Raw genomic sequence first — 19,655 nt, forward strand, 5'->3', positions numbered from 1 at the left:
TTTCTGAAGGAGAGAATTAATTTCTGTTTTGCAAAGTTCAAAATAGTCTTTTTTCATTTGACTAGGGCGAGCTTTGGTTGGGATGAATTTCTCATCAAAATCGGGTTCATAGGGAAGAGAAACAATGTGTCTTTTTCTTTCCCAAAAAGCTTTTGGAAGATCACTACAAATTTCTGTTTGAAATTCTTTTTCAATAAGCTTGATTTTATTATGTAAAGAAGGTTGTTGTAGTTGTTGTTCAGTTATAAGAAAATGAATTTCTGTTAGAAGAAAATTAATTTGTTTTTCTTTAAAATTGACTAACAAATTTGATCTAACTCTTTTGTATAAGGTTCTGTTATAAATTCAAAAATAAGTAGTTGATTTCTAATAGTCATATGAATGTCTATAGGATCAATCTTAGTAATAGGCATTAAAAGGCATAAAAATGGTGTCCCAAATATAATGGTTAGAGACATATTTCTGATAACGACAAAAGATGTAGCTAAACAAATGCCCTGGTTACAGATAAGAGCTTCAGGTATTTTATACTTGATATGCATAGAATTACCACTAGCACTAGTAAGTGACTGGATAGTTTTCTGAAAATATCTGGTTGGAATTAATCTTTTCTGTATACAATTCATGTTAGCACCACTATCAACAAGGGCAAGTGCATCTTTGATAATAAAATCAAGTTGAATAACAAGAGTAATACGAATATACCATTTCTGAAATGTAACCTGATTAACAAGCATTAAATACTGGTTATCTTTCTTTTCAGAAGTTTCTGGAGCATTATCTTTTGCTTTTTGTTTGGCAGATTTAAGCTGATGTATATAGGCTTGTATGGAAAGGTTGGCATTTTGAAGGTGCCAGATTTCTATTTTTAAGACATTAATTTCCATTTTTAAGTCTTGAATGGTTACTGGTTTTTCAATAATAGAGGAGGATTGTATTCTAGTCAAAATATCCTTCATGCTGTAAGTTTGAAGAGGAATTAAAGGTGGTTCAATAGCAGTTTTCTATTATTGATAACAAATTTTTAAAAATTTAGCTTCATTTCTGGATCCTTAATTTGGTCAGCAAGTTCTAGCATGGATTTCTGATCATTAGTTAAAACATGAATACTAAGACCTCTAAGGTCCAAACCATTCATTTCAACTATAGATTTCCAATATTTGATTTCAGAAATTTGATTCAGATTTGTAGAACAAGAACAATTAAGTTCTGGTGTTTCTGACTCATCACTAGAGGTAGATGGAGAGTATAGCTCAGTGAGCCCATCAGACTCAGAACTAGTGTATGTTTCTTCTTCAGAGAGAGTTGGTAATAGCTATTGAGCTATGAGAGGATCTAAAGACATTTCATTAATTTTTTGTTTTAGTTTAGATCGACACTTGTTAGCATAATGTCCCATTGTTCCACACTTATAACATTTAACTTCTTTTTTAGAAGTCCCATTTTTAGCTGTGGATTTTCTGGTTTAAGGAGAAAGCTTTTTTCTGGAAAGAGGTTGAAGGAACATTTTTGGATTTTTTTATAATATTTACGATACTGTTTGGAACGTTTTTTATTATAAGACCTCCTGGTTTTCGAAGGATATTGGATTTTGGTGTCATAAGCAAATTGATCACAAAATTTGCCTAGTTCTTTTTTCCCTGTAAGATTCTATTTTTTCATCTGTTTTTTCATTTGATTCTGTTTTTTCAGAATTTCAGCATATCATGAATGATATCTTTACCCCTTATACAGAACTTGCTATTTGTTACATAGACGATGTTTTTATTTTTTCATGTTCTATTGACCAGCGTGTTAAACATCTTAATATTTTTAAGCATGTCATTATCAAAAATGGTTTGGTTATTTCTGCACCAAAAATAAAACTTTTCCAGACAACAACAGTACGATTCTTTGGTCATAATATTCATAATAGAAGTATTATACCTATTAACTGCAGTATCAAGTTTGCAACTAAATTTCCTGATGAAATCAAAGATAAAACTCAATTACAGAGATTTCTTTGTAGTTTAAATTATATTCGTGACTACTATTATCAGTTATCCCAGGATGCATCCATTCTTTATACCAGATTATAGAAAAATCCTCCTCCTTGGTTTGTGGAACATAACCACGCGCGTACAGAAAATTAAGGCCAAAGTCAAGCAATTTCTTTGCTTTCATCTTCTTAATCCATTGTGGAAGAAGATTGTTGAAACTGATGCCTCTAATCAAGGCTATGGTGGGATTTTAAAACAATTTAATCATAATACCTTAGCAGAAGAACTTTTACGATTTCATTCTGGTAGTTGGACAAGACCTGCCTTAAATTATCCAACTATTAAACATGAATGTTTAGCCATTATTAAATGTGTGCTAAAATTTCAGGATGATCTTCTTAATCAACATTTCCTAACTAGAGTTGATTGTTCTGCTACTAAACAGATTTTTAAAAAAGATGTTTTAAATTTAGCATTTAAACAGATATTCGTCACTTGGCAAAGTATTTTATCAGTATTTGACTTTGATATTGAATATATCAAAGGTGAACAGAATTCTTTACCAAATTTCCTACCTCGTGAATACTTGCAGGGCCTAGAAAACATATGACCAGCAGAGGTCGGGGCCGCCGTGGCCGTGGCAGGGGTTCTAACCCTTATCAAACCGCATATCAAACCGAATTTCCAAGATTACAAGCCTCTACCAGTAAAGCTGAATCCAGCCAAATGGTTAAGGATGTTCTCCTTAAGCCTGAAGAACAGTATACCGCTAGCTGTATTACTAAGGAAACAGTCCTCTATATTGAACTAGCCGATGAACAATGGATGTCCGATCCATAGGAAATCAAGCATCGATATCTTACCACGCCACAATTTCCTCCTCATTTTGACTAGTACAAATATGTTTGCGAACAGATACTTACTGAGACTGCTGCTGCTGAGATCAAGCATACTTTGCATGATCCCTCCAAAACTACTAGTCCTATCCAGTATAGTAAAATTACTATCAGATACATAATGCCCATTACCACCTAGGGCATTCATCCACATACTACTCTGACATTTGTAACAGGGAAGGCCAGTATAGTTATTGGGTCTATATCAATGCTTTTACTCACACTTTTTACTACCAGAATCCCATTAATAACCATTCTTGGTTTATCCCCTTTTACAGATCCAAACAGAATTACGGCAAAAATATCCTAATTTGTCAGAAACAGAATTAATTATTAAAAGTATGGATTTCATGAAGGAACAATTTCTCCAAACTATTTCTAATGATGATATCTCCATGAAATCTGTTACCAATAGCCAAGATCATGAAGATCCTGACCAAGATGATGAACCCAATTTTGGTGATTTTTGGGATTCACTTACCAATATGATTGCCGACAAAATAGACAAAGAAAAAAAAAAAAAAAAAGGGTAAAGGCAAAGCTTGATTGGCTTTGTCTCCATCCAGCAGAACTGTCAGCATAAATAGACAAAAACCAGTACATAAACTTTCCAAAAAGCAGATATTTTCTGCCAACCAGCCAGCTACTGACAGATTAAAGATAAGGATGCTGAATCACAATAATATCGACTCAGCTTAAGGATAAAGAAGATCGACTCCAACCATCTACGACACGCCACCTGCCCTCAAACCTTATCTTATCATTTTCTTTTCTGTATTATAAAAGGGAAGGACCTCACCCTTGTTGAGGCAAAGTTTTTTAGTAGCGTGTTTTAAGTTTTAAATTCCAGTTTTATTGTAAACTCTCTCTCTCCTCTTGCAAACATTTGTCCAATATATAAATTAAGTATTAAAGAATTAAGCTGCTTTGAAGGCTGTGATTGTAAGTATTTCTTTCTTTAATGCATGCCCTCTATTGATATTCTTGTAGACTTATTAAATGTTTTAGAATTTTAAAATACGAGCCACAATAATTATCTAACATTTCTACAAGATCCGTATCTTCAGCCCACCAATGGCTTCTCATCAGGGTTCCTCATGCGTCCATCCCTGCTCAACTGCCGATTGTCCAATGATGCCAAAATTCTTCTCTCATAATCATCCCTAAAAGCCTTTTTATTGTTCCTGAGTGACATAAATTTGTCGACCTAATTAGTATAAGATAGAGAGGATAAGAAACCAAAACATAAAATAGAAATCTCATATCTCTCTTATCGATAAAGGACAGTTCGGGTCCAATAAACCTCCATATTGACAATTTCTTTAAGGGCTTCAGTATCCTTCCTCGCAGCAAGTTCTTTGACCTTGGTCAAGAGTGTGCGATTTTGATAAAAGCAATCATTCTGAGAAACAGGAAGACATTAAGTAAAGATATGATCATTTATAATTTTGTTGAATTATAAATCATTTTACCAAAGCAAGCTTGAAATATAATACAAAAATGCTTCCCCATCTTAAATTGTCAAGAATCAAAGCAGAATGAAACAAACTGGGAACAAGGAGGCAATATCATAAAAGAGAGAAAGTAATTAAATAACGATAACATGATACATATCAGTATCAGCGAAACGGTCATATATCAGTAAAAAACGGCAGCATTGGAAGTACAAAATCCCAAAACATATTGACCGATATAATACATAAAGATCAATATTTAAAAAGGCAAATTACATATACCTCCATCGAGGTTTAGCTAAATTACAGATACCTCTTGAGGTTTCGAAAATTACAAATACCCCCCTGAGGTTTATATTTTCATAAAAAATTGCCCCCTGAGGTTTATATTTTCATAACAAATTGCTCCCTAATTTGTTATGAAAATATAACCTTCAGGAGTATCTGTAATTTCTCAAATCTCAGGGGGATATCTGTAATTTTACTAAATCTCGAGGGGGTATATGTACTTTGCCCTATTTAAAACCGTATCATTAACATTCAAGTACCGCACAAAAAGATGAACCTTACTCTTTACAATTCAACCAACCAATGTAACAATGCAAGCTGTGGTCCTATTGTGCATGGAGTGATCCTACTGTTAAGAGTTTCTCTATCAAAATGACTTCCATCAATACAAACTCTGGTTCTAGTCTTGCATTTTATTGTTTTGCTTATTTAAATCAACTTATAAGCAAAATTTTAGTTCCCAATTCTTCTCTCCAAATATCAATGCAATATCTCCTTAATTTTCAAATTCGGTGTTCTTCATAAATTCCAGAAAACAACAAATTAAAAAAATATATGTTGTCTGATGGCAATAAGAATGTAATAGATAAAGTTTAACAATTCCTTGCAGTTGAATGCAGAGAAACTTACAGTTATGGAGTCTTTAATGTCATAAGCATTGTAAAGAAGTCAATTACATTATTACAGTAGAATTTTCTTCTTTATCTCCATTTCTACTGTTTCTATATGATGAAGCAACAAATGGGTATACCTAGCAAAAATAATCTTAACCAGCAATAAGCCCCAAAACCAAAAGTATATACCCATTTGTTGAAGTGTATGGTGCTTCATAGCTAAGTAATCACTTATCCAACTGTTCTGGGATTTCATAGTCTTTAATCTTTATTACAGTCCCTTCTCACATGCCTGTTTATCGTATTTTTTAAAATTTGTTAAACAAAATTAGGAAAGAGTTGACTCCAAGATGAGTACTTTCCACAAGGACTAAATTAAGCTACTAAACACCATAATGGCCCTATTTGGTAGGGATTATTTTCAGCTTATTTCAGCTTTAATTTAAGCTATTTTGATGTGTTTGGTTCAACTTAACAATACAGTTTATAGCTTTTTGTAAGTCAAAAATCAACTTATTCTTTGAGTAGGGGAGCAGAAACTTAATTTATAAGTCAAAAATCATCTTATGTTCACAGCTATAAGCCATAAGCTGTTAAATTATAAGCTATCACTTTCCCACAGCTCTACCAAACGGGGCCAATAAGATACCATCCATCATATTTTTATTTTTCTCTTCTTTTTTTTTTCACTTGTTTTCTCAGTTTTCACACCCCTTTTTTTTTCTTCTTCTTCTTATACTGGACGCCATACTAGGATACCACTCATCACTTGTTTTCTCACTAATTTTTATCATATTTTTTTCTTTTGTTTCCTCACTGCCAATTTGAACCTTCCTTTTCCATGTCACTGGCAAAGATTAGTTCATCAGTTCTGAAGAACCTAATATACTCTTCAAATATTATGGGAAGGAGAAAAAATTATGAAAATAAAATAAAATAACATATAGGTTCTTTCCACCACATGCTTGAGAAACTTAATAGTAAAAAAATAAAATAAAATAAAATAACTTCATTTTGTATCCAGGATTTATATATGGACTGCTAATAACCTTCAAAATCCAGATAAATCGTTAAGTATATCCCTCTGCAAATTGCAAAATCTTACATGGATCTGTGGTCATATGCATCAATTAGACATAACAAATTGGACAAAAAGAAAAAAAATTATTCTAGCAATTCAAGTCAAATTTAGTTAAATTACCCATAAGGAATTGAACCAGGAATGCATGGGAAGGTTCAATAGTCCATAGGTACTACATTTGCAATTGGTGTTAACATAACTTGACTAAATGGATGGTTAATATTTTTCTTTTTTTGGATTTTTGGCATTCACTTAAGACAAAAAGACATTGATGATGATAAGGAAGTTACACAACAGCTCAGCATGGAGTTTTGTAATGGGACGTAGGGCAACAACTCCCATTACAAAACATCTTCAGTCACGCACCTAGGAGACTTGAAAAATAAATTCTCTTGATTTGTATCGAACATATTTATTAACATATACATGCAAATACCTATACATACATATACCAGTGGCCAAAAGAAACAAATAAATAAAATAAAAGGAGAATAAGAACTTTCATATAGCTGACTAAGAATGCCTCAGCCGCAACATCAACACTTGCATTTGATAAACTACAATATAGCTTATTTATTGTGAGGATGATTACTCAACCAAATGCAGATTTCCTAACACAAAAGTGCCCAAGGATCCTTGGTTATTTCAGAAACAAGCATCACTGAAGAGGTAACCTTATCCCTGACTATTTTGAAGAAACAATTAGGGCTACAAAACAAACCAAGTACTCAAGCTTGACTCATGTTCGGCTCAAAAACTCATTCAAGATCAGCTCGTTATGTAAGCTAGTAAACTGGGAACACATTTTAAAACTTGTTAAGTTTTTGAGGTAAGCTTGAACAACCTACTATTTGGCTCAACAAGCGTATATGCACTATAAAAAATAATAAATAAATAAATAAAAACAAACTACTCCAGCTCAACTCATATTCGGCTTGATAAAAACCTGTTTGAAATTGACTCATTATATAAACAAGACAAGCTTCAACATGTTTCAAAACTCATTAAGATTTCAAGCCAAGTTTAAACAACTTACTACTCTTGAAACAATTTAACTATCCCCACTACCCCAACACTAAGAAAAATTAACAAACAGATACTCCACAAGATAGTGACACAAATTTAACAAAATCAATATTTGTAATAATATTAAACATTGACAAATAAACCATAAAGCAGTTCTAAGTCCAAACCAAAGAAAACGACAAAAAGTTGTATTAGAAAATAAACCAACATACCCCCGCATTCAAATCAGAAAAAATTTTATAAGCAGTTTTATATTTCTCTGCTGCAGCATCCAGCTCATCGGCTAGAGAATTAATTTCTTTTTCTAAGACCTCCTTGTCGTCACTAAGTTGCTTAAGCTTGACCTTAACTACCTGCTGTTCCTTTCTAACTCCATCCAGATCAACTCCCATAAGCTACAATGCAGCCACTATCAGCAATAGCAGATATGCGAGTAAAGCGAGTAGGATGACATGAATAAAGAGAATCGTCTTACTTTAACCTGGTCCTGAATGACATCTTTTTCACCCATTGAGTCCTGAATTTTTGCCCTCATAGCAGCATTAGCAACTACTTTTTCCCTTGTCGCTTCAAGCTGTTTAATTTCCTTAAGGATTTCCTTTTCCTCGGAAAGTGGAATACTTTCATGTTGAATACGGTATTCCAAGCTCTTGATCTGCATTTAACAATTACCAAGGAAGGATATAAAAGCAAATACAACGAAACACCACAGCTTTAAATATGTAATGGTAATTTTTCAGCTGAAAATTAGAAAAGAAAGGCAAGGAGTCCCTGCAGCACAAAACTTGCAAATGAGTTCAAACGGTCCAAAAAGCTAAATATTAGAAGCTTACAAGATAATTAAGCTCTTCCACAGATGAACATGTACCAACACCCTTCTCGCGATTGACACTGCTTGTGTTACGCAACTTGCCCAGTGCCTCATGCAGAGGTTCCATCTCTTTTCTCTTCCCATTCACGATATTCCAGTACTGCCTATTCTCATCGTTCAGATGCCTCATTAGGTCAATCAACCGACTTTTCTCTGCCTACAGAAGACAGAAAATAAATGCAGTAAAGTCAAACATTTTATAGATATAAGAATGATTGTTGGCCAGGGCTTCATTCAATTAACTCACACGTTATTTTGATCAAATGTTGACTCCTAATTCTGATAAAGAAATATTAATTAATAAAATAATAGAACAAAACAATACTCAGACGACAGATGTCGCATCACAAAAGCAACTTTAATGTTGGTATTTCAGAAAGAAAAATATTAGACTCAGAAGTTAAGGTGCTGTTTGGTAACACTTACGTTTTCAGTTTTCTGTTTATATTTACAAAAATTTAAAAAACTCAAATAAAAACTTGTTTGATAAAATTTTTGTTTTATAAATCAGTGGTCTCAGTTTATAAATTTAGCCAAAAAATGAAAACACAAAAAATGTGTTTCCATTTTGAATTTTTAGTTTTTTTTTTTTTTTTTTTTACCACCCAACACTAGCCACCTCCCGCCACCATTTTCTACCACCGTCTTCCGCCACCACCACCTCCCACCCCTCACCACCACCTCCCACCCCTCACCACCACCTGCCACCACCACTCACCAACCATTTGCCACCACCACCCACCACCCGCCACCATTTTCCACCACCCCCCACCCCCCACCACCACCTGCCACCACCACTCACCACCCATCTGCCACCACCACCCGCTACTACCATCCACCGCCCGCCGCCACCACCCGCCACCTACTTGCCATCACCACCCACCACCCACCTGCCACCACCAGCCACTTGTTACCCACTCACCCGCCACCCACCACCACCACCACCATCACCCACTGCCACCTACCTACCACCACTACTCACCACCAACCACTCGCTACCAGCTACCACCTACCACCCGCCACCGTCACCCACCTACCCACCCACCACCACCACCACCCACCACCACCCGCCATCCGCCACCCACTTGCCACCACCACTCACCACCCGCCGCTGCCACCACCACCACTACCCACTCGCTACCACCCACTACCCGCCACCGTCACCCACCCAACCACCATCACCACCCACCCGTCACCACCCACCACCACCTGTCATCTGCCACCACCACCCACCACCCGCCACTACCACCACCACCACCACCACCACCCACTCACCACCACTACCCGCCACCGTCACCCACTACCACTACCACCACCTGCCACCTACCCGCCACCACCACCACCACCTACTCGCCACCACCCATCACCACCTGCCATCCGCCACGCACCTTCCACCACCACCCGCCATCCGCCACGCACCTGCCACCACCACCGCCACCGCCACCGCCACCGCCACCGCTACCACCCACCACCCGCCACCCGCCACCGTCACCCACCCACCTGCCACCGTCACCCACCACCAGCTACCCACCACCCGCCGTCACCACTTTCCACCACCGTCTTTCGCCGCCACTTGCCACCGCTTGCCATTTTTCACTCTTTTTATATTTTTAAAATTTTTTAAACATTTTGTCAATTACCAAACGCGTTTGTGGTTTATGTTTTTCTAAAAATAAACAAAAAATAAACAAAAATCAGTTTATAAAATTTTTGTAAATATAAACTGAAAACGTAAACGTTACCAAACACACCCTAAGTGATTAGACTGCCAATTAGCAATGACCTAGCTGCAAGATCCAAGCCAACTAATTGAAGATAATATTTGTTATAGTTTCCAATTAATCATATAGTAAGTTCATGGCTGTTTTAATTGTACAAATAAAAGATCAAGCTTTTTAGTGAACAATGTTCAATTTTGTCATTTTTTATTTCTTAATAGTGTTAGGGTATATCTCCTTATTAGAGTTTGAGACCCAATTGGTTTGTTAAATAATTTTAATTTAGCTTAGTTTAGGTATAATATATTTTAATATATTATATTTAATTTGTGAAAAGTCAATTCAATTTGAATACAACTAGGGTTTTGATAAAACAAGTCCAAGATAACTATATATATATTGTTGTTTTGTTCCTTGGAAGAGGTGAAGAAAAAGTGCTGCGGCTTGTTAGGCTTATTAGATTTGATTAAGTATTTTTTCCAAAGAAAACAGCAGTGGCTTAATTCAATTGATGAACAATTCGGTGAGTTTGCCTTGTGTGGAGTAGCAGCAGGTTTGATCAAATTGAGTGGGTCTCCTTGTGCGTGATTTGATGTTGTGACAGTCTTTGATTCAAAGCTGATTTTGGTTATTATTTTGGGTCTTCTTCAACTCTAGTTCTGAAGATTTTGTTTCATCTATTTGGTGAGGTCTTTCCTCTTTGTTTATTTGTGATTATTTGAAATTCACCTAAGGGTGGTTTGTGAGACCATTCGTGTCCCATTTGCAATCGTTTAGAAACTATTTGGTTGATAGTGGAATCGGATTTCGATCCTGTGGACGCATCTTATATTGAGAGAACCACGTAAAATTTTTGTGTTGCTTTTGATTTAATTTTTATGCATTAGTTTTTATTCCCATTGATTGATTTACTTGTGGGAATCACATATTTTTCCTAACAACTAGTATCAGAGCTTACAGTTTATTTGCATCTATTTATTTGTGTAAATCAATGGAGGGGAATGTGGGTCGTATGTCTAGCTTCAATGGAAGCAATTGGGTAACTTGGAAAACTAAAATGGAGGACCTATTATTTTGTAAAAATTTATATGGACCCATTGAGGGTGATTCTGGCAAACCCGAGGGTATGAAAGATGATGAATGGAATAGGCTTAATCGAAAAGCCGTTGGTGTTATCCGTCAATGGATCGATGACAGTATATTTCATCATGTTGCTACTAAAACTTCAACACATGATTTATGAAAAAAATTAGAGTCTTTATTATAGAAAATTAGCCACAAATAAATCATTTATGTTTCGTAAGTTGGTTAATTTAAAATATAAAGATGGCACCCCCATTCCAGAACATTTGAATGAAATAAAAAGTATTATTAACCAACTTGCTTCTATGAAAATTATTTTTAATGATGAGTTACAGGCTTTGATTCTACTTAGTTCCTTGCCCAAAAGTTGAGAGACTTTGGTTGTGACCGTTAGTAATTCGACGCCCGATGGAGTTGTCACAATGGGCCAAGTCACTAGTAGCTTGTTGAATGAAGAAACTAGAAGAAAATCAACGGGTTCCTCTCATTCGGAAGCATTTGTTATGAGAGGTCGAAACAAAACAAGAGGGAGAAGTAAGACTCCTCATGGTCGTGATCAAAGCCGTGACAAATCAAAAGATAGTTCTTTTTCAAAGAAAGACATTGAGTGCTATTATTGCCATGAGAAAGGGCACATGAAGCGAGAATGCCGAAAGCTCAAGAACACGGAGAAAAAGCGTGATAAAAGTGTGGATAAAAAGCAAGAAGACACAACGTCAGTTACTACCGATGATCTCATGGTCGTTTATGAAGATGATTGTATCAATTTTGTGGGCCAAGAGAGTAATTGGGTGATTGATTCTGGTGCTTCTTTTTATGTGACTTCTCAAGTTGATTTCTTCACTACCTACACCAAAGGAGATTATGGTTCTGTTCGAATGGATAATGAAGGTTTGTCCAGGATTATCGGCATGGATGATATTTGCTTGGAAACAAATTTAGGTTGCAAATTGTTACTTAAAGATATGAGGCATGTTCCTGACATTTGCCTCAATTTGATCTCTACTGGAAAGCTAGATGATGAAGGCTTCAATAACAAATTTGGTGATGGAATATGGAAGCTCACAAAGGGTTCTTTGGTGGTGGCTAAGTGCAAAAAGACTCATACACTTTATTCGATGCATGGAAAAATTTGTAAAAGTGTTGTCAATGCACTTCAAGATGATACTTCTACCGAATTGTGGCATAAGCGGTTTGGCCATATGAGTGAAAAGGGGCTACAAGTTTTGTTCAAGAAAGAGCTTCTACCCGGTTTGAAAGGTACACATCTTAAAACTTGTATTCATTGTTTGGAGGGTAAACAACATAGAGTTTCTTTTCATAAAAATGTTGCTTCTAGAAAAGAAAATGTTTTGGAGTTGATTCATTCGGGTGTTTGTGGTCCTTTAAAAGTTAGAACACATAGTGGTGCACTTTATTTTGTTACTTTCATTGATAATTATTCAAGGAAAGTTTGGACTTTTCTACTAAAAACTAAAGATCAAGTTCTAGAAGTATTTAAGCATTTTCAGGCCATGGTTGAAAGAGAAACATGACAGAAATTGAAGTGCATCCGATCAGATAATGGTGGTGAATACATTGGGCCATTTGATGAGTATTGTCGCAGTCAAGGTATTCGGCACCAAAAGACAGTTAAAAAGACTCCTCAACAAAATGGTGTTGCCGAGAGGATGAACTGTACTATTGTGAAAAGAACAAGGTGTTTGCTTTCACAAGCTAAATTTCCAAGATCCTTTTGGGGTGAGGCAATGAAGACAGTTATTGACGTGATCAATTTGTCTCCTTGCTGTCCTTTGAATGGTGATGTTCCTGAAAGAGTTTGGACCGGCAAAGATGTGTCTTATGAGCACTTGAGAGTGTTTGGTTGCTGAACTTTTGTTCACATTCCAAAGGATGAGAGGTCCAAGCTTGATAGTAAGTCAAGACAATGCATTTTTCTTGGCTATGGGCGTGATGAATTCGGGTATAGATTGTGGGATCCGGTCGACAAGAAAATCATTCGAAGCCGTGATGTTGTGTTTCTTGAAGACCAAACAATTAAAAACTTTGGCAAAAGTGATCAACCGGAGCCAAAAACTAGTAATCTCATTGACATGGATCCATCTCCTTCATTTTCAGTTGACGATGAAAATGGGGGAGAGGTGCAGTCACCTCTTAAAGATGTAGATGATGATGCTATTCAAAATGAAGTTGAGCCCGAAATTGAGGAAGAGCATCCAACTCAAAAACCACCACCACAACTTGAGTTGAGGAAATCTACAAGAGACTAACAACCTTCAAGAAAGTATCCTCCCAATGAATTTGTGTTGATTTCCGATCAAGGGGAGCCCGAGAGCTACCAAGAAGCAATTGAGCATGCAAAGAAAAGTGATTGGAAAAAGGCCATGGAAGATAAGATAAATTCCTTGCTTGAAAATCACACCTATGATTTAGTGAAGTTGCCTAAGGGGAGAAAAATGTTGAAAAATAAGTGGGTCTTCAAATTGAAAAATGATGGCAAGAATCTGAGGTACAAGGCACGTCTTGTTGTGAAAGGCTTTGGTCAAAAGAAAGGTATTGACTTTGATGAGATTTTCTGACCGGTTGTGAAGATGTCTTCTACTCGAGTTGTACTTGGCATGGCTGCAAGTATGAACCTTGAAGTTGAACAACTTGATGTGAAAACCACATTTCTTCATGGTAATCTTGAAGAAGAAATTTACATGGAACAACCAGAAAGTTTTGTGGAAAAAGAGAAAGCGAAATTTGTTTGCAAATTGAAGAAAAGTTTGTATGGTCTCAAGCAAGCCCCGCGGCAATGGTATAAAAAATTTGACTCTTTCATGATGAATAATGGTTTTTCTAAAACCAATTCGAACCATTGTGTGTTTGTGAAAAATTTCTCGGATGGAAAATTTATTATTTTTTTGCTTTATGTTGATGACATGTTAATTGTGGATTAAGATTCTACCATGATTAACAGGTTGAAATTGGAGTTGAGCATGTCTTTTGCTATAAAAGATTTGGGACCAGCAAAGCAAATACTTGGTATGAAAATTGTTCGTGATCGCAAAGAGGGGTTGATTTGGTTGTCTCAAGAAACCTACATTGAGAAAGTTCTTGAGAGGTTCAACATGAATGAAGCAAAGCCGGTTGGTTGTCCACTTGCAGGTCACTTCAAGCTTAGTTAGAATCAATGTCCTGAGAAAGACAAGGAAGAGATGTTGAAAGTTCTTTATGCTTCAGCAGTTGATTTTTTGATGTACGCCATGGTTTGTACAAGGCCGGATATTGCTCACGCCGTTGGTGTGGTGAGTCGGTTTCTCTCTAATCCGGGTAAAGAACATTGGACAGCGGTAAAATGGATTCTAAGGTATCTTCGAGGGACTTCGAAAGTGTGTTTGTATTTTAGGAATGGTAAGCCGATGCTTGATGGTTTCGTAGATTCTGACATGGCCGGTGATATTGATTTTAGAAAATCTACTTCGGGGTATTTGATGACTTTTGCAGGGGGAGCTGTGGCCTGGCAATCTAAATTACAAAAACGTGTTGCTCTCTCAACTACCGAAGCTGAATTTATTGCCATTACGGAAGCTTGCAAAGAAGAGTTATGGTTGAAGAAATTTTTGCAAGAGTTGGGTTTGAAGCAAGAAAAGTATGTGATTTATTGTGATAGTCAAAGTGCTATTCACTTGAGTAAAAATTCTATTTTTCATTCGAGATCGAAACACATTGATGTGAGATACCATTGGATTCGTGATGTGTTAGATTCGAAATTGTTACAACTCGAAAAGGTTCACACGGATGATAATATTTCGGATATGTTGACTAAGACTTTGTCGAGGGACAAACATTTGAAGTGTCGAACTTTGGCGGGTATGGTTGATCTCTCCACCTAAGTCGATAGGGGAAGAATTGTTAGGGTATATCTCCTTATTGGAGTTTGAGACCCAATTGGTTTGTTAAATAATTTTAATTTAGCTTGGTTTAGGTATAATATATTTTAATATATTATATCTAATTTATGGAAAGAAAAATTCAATTTGGATACAACTAGGGTTTTGATAAAAACAAGTCCAAGATTCAACTATATATATATATTGTTGTTTTGTTCCTTGGAAGAGGTGAAGAAAAAGTGTTGCGGCTGTTAGGCTTATTAGATTTGATTAATTTTTTCTAAAGAAAACAGCAGTGGCTTAATTCAATTGATGAACAATTCGGTGAGTTTGTCTTGTGTGGAGGAGCAGCAGGTTTGATCAAATTGAATGGGTCTCCTTGTGTGTGATTTGATGTTGTGACAGTCTTTGATTCAAAGCTGATTTGGGTTATTATTTTGAGCCTTCTTCAACTCTGATTCTGAAGATTTTGTTTCATCTATTTGGTGAGGTCTTTCCTCTTTGTTTATTTGTGATTATTTGGAATTCACCTAAGAGTGGTTTGTGAGACCATTCGTGTCTCATTTGTAATCGTTTGAAAACTATTTAGTTGATAGTGGAATCGGATTTCGATCCTGTGGACATATCTTACATTGAGAGAACCACGTAAAATTCTTGTGTTGCCTTTAATTTAGTTTTTCTGCATTAGTTTTTATTCCCATTAATTGATTTACTTGTGGGAATCACATATTTTTCTTAACAAATAGCTAGTCATTCAAAATGGAATTGGAAAAAGCACTTGAGCTTCGAATGTGTTAACCATGCTTAACCTGTTTACGTGCATATACATATGTGTGTGTGTGTAAGATTGTCCTATATTGATCTCCACTAGATGCAAACATATATAGAATGAAAAGGAAAAGATACTATTCAAAAAAAATTGCATACAATTGACACACTCCAATAAACCATTCTATCATCTATCACCAGCTTGATTATTATGAGCTTCATTCAAGGATAACAATTGTAACAAAATTAGTTTAAAACAAAGTTCAGCATACCTTTTTAGCCCAGAATTTGTCACTAATCTGATACTTTGCTTGATTCTTCTTTTGCTGGTCCTTATCGGCCAGCTCCACTTTGGCTTTCAGTTTTAGGTCCTCATATGTTCGATACTTGACCAAATAAAAAGAATGGATCTGCTTAGGTTCAGGCCATTCATCAACCACATCCATTGGGAAGTCAGCCACAGGGATGTTGCTTCCTTCTCTATCAACCGGCTCATCCATGCCATGTGAACCAAATTTTATGGGTTCATTAAGCCCAGTTTCCTGATTCAATGTCCCATTTTCCTTCTCATGCAACGAAGAGCTGTTTTCTTCACTCCCAGATTCCACAGAAACTGGCACCAACTCAGATTTCACAACCTCCACGTCCATATTTTTCCACCAGAAGTTAACACACAAACACCCTTACAAGATCCCGATTCCTCAAAAAACATACAAATCAAGAAAACAAAGAAAAGAAAAACACATTCAATCAATCAAAAACAGGTTGAAAATCCACCAACAATTAAACAACTGTAAACTGTTGGAACCCATTTTTTCACTCGAACAAATGATCGAGCAGGATCTATGCCAATGGTCTTCAAACAAAATCAAGAAACATAACAGGCCAAGAAGCTCTAGATTTTTTTAATCTTTCTTCTAATCGCAGATCTTATCTCAGAAAAACCCAATAGGTCGATCTACAAACCATTTACTAATACAAGATTCAAGATATCATTCAAAACTATGAAAGAAATAAAGAAAACACAAGCCAATTTAGACGAGATTGCACCATGATTAAACAAATACCAACAACCATTCAAAAAAATTCAACAGTACGTACACAAGCAGATAACGATTGATAGACATATATAATTGCACATGCATTGCATATATGTGATAACCGATTGACTAACAAAAATGATTAGCGATGTGAAAAATTGATCTGTCGCTACCTGAAGAAATTTGTAGTGTTCTTCCAAATGGTTAGCAATTGTGCTTAGATATGAATTTGTGAAGAAAAAATGAAAAAAAGTGGAAAAAAGAAAAAGAGGCTAATTTAATATCAATTTTCTCTTCAATTTATCCCTTTTTTTAATTTCTTTTTTGAGTTAATTACCAAAAAAGTCCTGTTTACATATTTGGTGGCAGCTTATGTCCTGTCAAAAAGTTTTTGAGCCAATAAGTCCTATTTATAGGTAAAAAAGACGTTTTGCCCTTTAATCCCAAAACTGAGAATGTTCTCAATTTCAAAACTGAGAATATTCTCAATTTTCAAACAGAGAATGATTTCAGTATATAATTATCAAAATTAAAAAATTTCTGTTTGGCTTCTGAGAAAAGTATGGGATAGAAAAGAAAGATAATTCTGCGAATATTCTAAGAAATTTATAATTATCAATTTTGAGAAATTTCTCAATTTTTTCATGATTAAAATTGATAATATTATAAACTGATAAGGTTCTCGATTTTAAAAAACTCTCCCTCTCTCTCTGCAAAAACAGGCTTGCCTCACATTCTACAAATCACAAAAACACAATTCTACATCATCATTGATGATCTAATTCATTATCATCACAAACAAAACCAAATTTTTACTCTTTCTACAGAATCAAGTGCTTTGAGTCCAGCAATCTTGAGACTGTAAGTCATATCTTCAAGTGGCTTTTGAACCTTCCTTATAGCTTTATTGTCAATAGGCAAAGCGTAGCTCAACAACGCTCTCGGATCCTGGCTTGGCGGCCCTAAGATCAACCCTGACAACTCTGGCAACACCGTCGGAGTAGCTGCATTGGCATAATTACACTAATCCAATGCAGATACGACGGTGAACCAAGTGTGGCCGAATGACAATGATTTTGGGACGGTGGTGGTAGAGACAGTAGCAGCCGAGAGAAATCAACAATTAAACAAGAAATCAACGATTATACATATATATATATATATATATATATAGAGAGAGAGAGAGAGAGAGAGAGAGAGAGAGAAAGGTAGATATGCTTGAACCGTAACACACTGACATCTAGAAAACAACCTCACCGAACAGATCGAAGTAAGCGTCGAACTAAGAAATGAGCTGAGAAATCGAAGTAAGCAAATAATTTTATCTAAATGGGACTTGTATGTAAATGCCCCTCTTTTTTTTTTTATTATTTGCATACTACCATTTATTTTGATGAATGGCCCATATGTCATGAAATAAATATCATAAAAAACTTCATGAAACTAATTCAAGGTGAATGCATAACATACAATAAAACATTACAAATACTATAATCTAACCTAAGGGAGGATAATCTTTATAAAAACTTTTCATGACATTATTTTCATGATACCTAGCATTATTGTTTCTTATTTGGCCTATCCAAAAAGTTTCTGCTCTTCATCAGTGTAATTTTTCTCAAATTAAAATTGATAATTAAAAAATTAAAAATATTCTTATCCCTACTTTTAATTAATTGCTTTTTTTTAATTTATTTTAAGTTATTTATACCTCATAAACTATAAACAGAAAATACACTAAATACTTTAATACAAATTTCAAAAAATAAAAAATTATAAACAACTTTAATAAAGGGTAAATTACATTAACAGTCTCTATAGTTTGTGGATCGTGTCACTTTAATCCCTGACTTTTCAATTGTGACACATTTGACCTTGAATTTTGAATCTTGTTCCAAATAAGGATACTAAAAAATACTATTAATCAATTTTAAAGGCAAAGTAGCCAATTTGATAAAATATAAACTAATTTGACAAAAATAAATGTCAAAAAGATATTTTTGAATTTTTAAAAATTATTTCTACTTATTAAAGATAAAATTATGTAAAATTGATAAATCTTTTACACATTTATTTATTTTTTTATTTTATCAAATTAATTTTTATTATGTGTTTGGATGATAATCATGCAATGGGTGGTTGTTTTTATTTCATTAAATTAGTTTCTATTTTTTCAAAAGTCAAATATAGGCGACAATTTTAATATCATTATTAAACCAATCCATTAAATCAAAAACAACAATGATAGAGACCACTAATTTTGGAGCTCTAAAAAGACCATTAATGACATGGCACTCAATAAAAAAAGAAAAAAAATACAACACCAAGACCAAAGCATCAAATCATTCATGGTGGGGTCTACTGCCACATCAAAACTAAAAATATTTCATATACTTAAATATATCGATTAAATATTAAAATCCTAACAACCATCCATTACATAATCATCATCTAAACACATAATAAAAATTAATTTGGTAAAATAAATAAATAAATAAATGTGTAAAAGATTTATCAATTTTACATAACTTTATCTTTGGTGGGTAAATAATTTTTAAAAATTAAAAAAAAAACATTTTTGACATTTAATTTTGTCAAATTCGTTTATATTTTATCAAATTGACTATTTTGCCCTTGAAATTGAGCAATGATATCTTCAATTGTCCTGATTTAAAACAAAATTTAAAATTCAAGATCAAATATGTCACAATTAAAAAGTTAAAAATTAAAATCATATAAAGTCTAAACTATATGAACTGTTAGTATAATTCATCAGTTAATAAATTGCATTCATCAAGAATGTCCTCCCTTTGGCAGCATTACATAAATAATTGTTTCAATGATAAATACTACACATCAGAGCTTTCGCTTTTAAAACTTTGCATGGGATTGCTTTTAAAGCTTTTGCACGGGATACTTGGCTAACAAAGCACACAACCGCTACATTCCTCCTCAAACTTTT

General features: G+C 34.9%; 1 protein-coding gene across 1 annotated transcript; it reads right to left on the bottom strand.

The window, feature by feature from the left end:
* Positions 1–3,712: 3,712 nt before the first annotated feature.
* On the bottom strand, positions 3,713–16,947 carry LOC114315564 (proton pump-interactor 1-like). Its single transcript, XM_028262166.2, has 6 exons — positions 15,926–16,947; positions 8,172–8,366; positions 7,814–7,993; positions 7,551–7,733; positions 4,179–4,277; positions 3,713–4,082 (listed from the first exon to the last, which is right to left on the bottom strand). The coding sequence occupies exons 1-6, from the start codon at positions 16,301–16,303 to the stop codon at positions 3,939–3,941; spliced, it is 1,179 nt and encodes a 392-aa protein (XP_028117967.2). The 5' UTR covers positions 16,304–16,947; the 3' UTR covers positions 3,713–3,938.
* Between the last annotated feature and the right edge of the window lie 2,708 nt (positions 16,948–19,655).

Source organism: Camellia sinensis, chromosome 6 (genome assembly GCF_055761805.1).
Source record: "Camellia sinensis isolate YWXY chromosome 6, ASM5576180v1, whole genome shotgun sequence".
NCBI lineage: Eukaryota > Viridiplantae > Streptophyta > Magnoliopsida > Ericales > Theaceae > Camellia > Camellia sinensis.

What these genes read in the sequence shown, in the direction of transcription:
- LOC114315564 (XM_028262166.2), bottom strand. Translation starts at nt 16,303, where the DNA reads ATGGACGTGGAGGTTGTGAAATCTGAGTTGGTGCCAGTTTCTGTGGAA. An exon ending in TGGAAGAGCTTAATTATCTT is followed by an intron (nt 7,994 to 8,171) that starts GTAAGCTTCTAA and finishes TGTTAAATGCAG; the next exon opens with ATCAAGAGCTTGGAATACCG. An exon ending in TCATTCAGGACCAGGTTAAA is followed by an intron (nt 7,734 to 7,813) that starts GTAAGACGATTC and finishes GCTGCATTGTAG; the next exon opens with CTTATGGGAGTTGATCTGGA.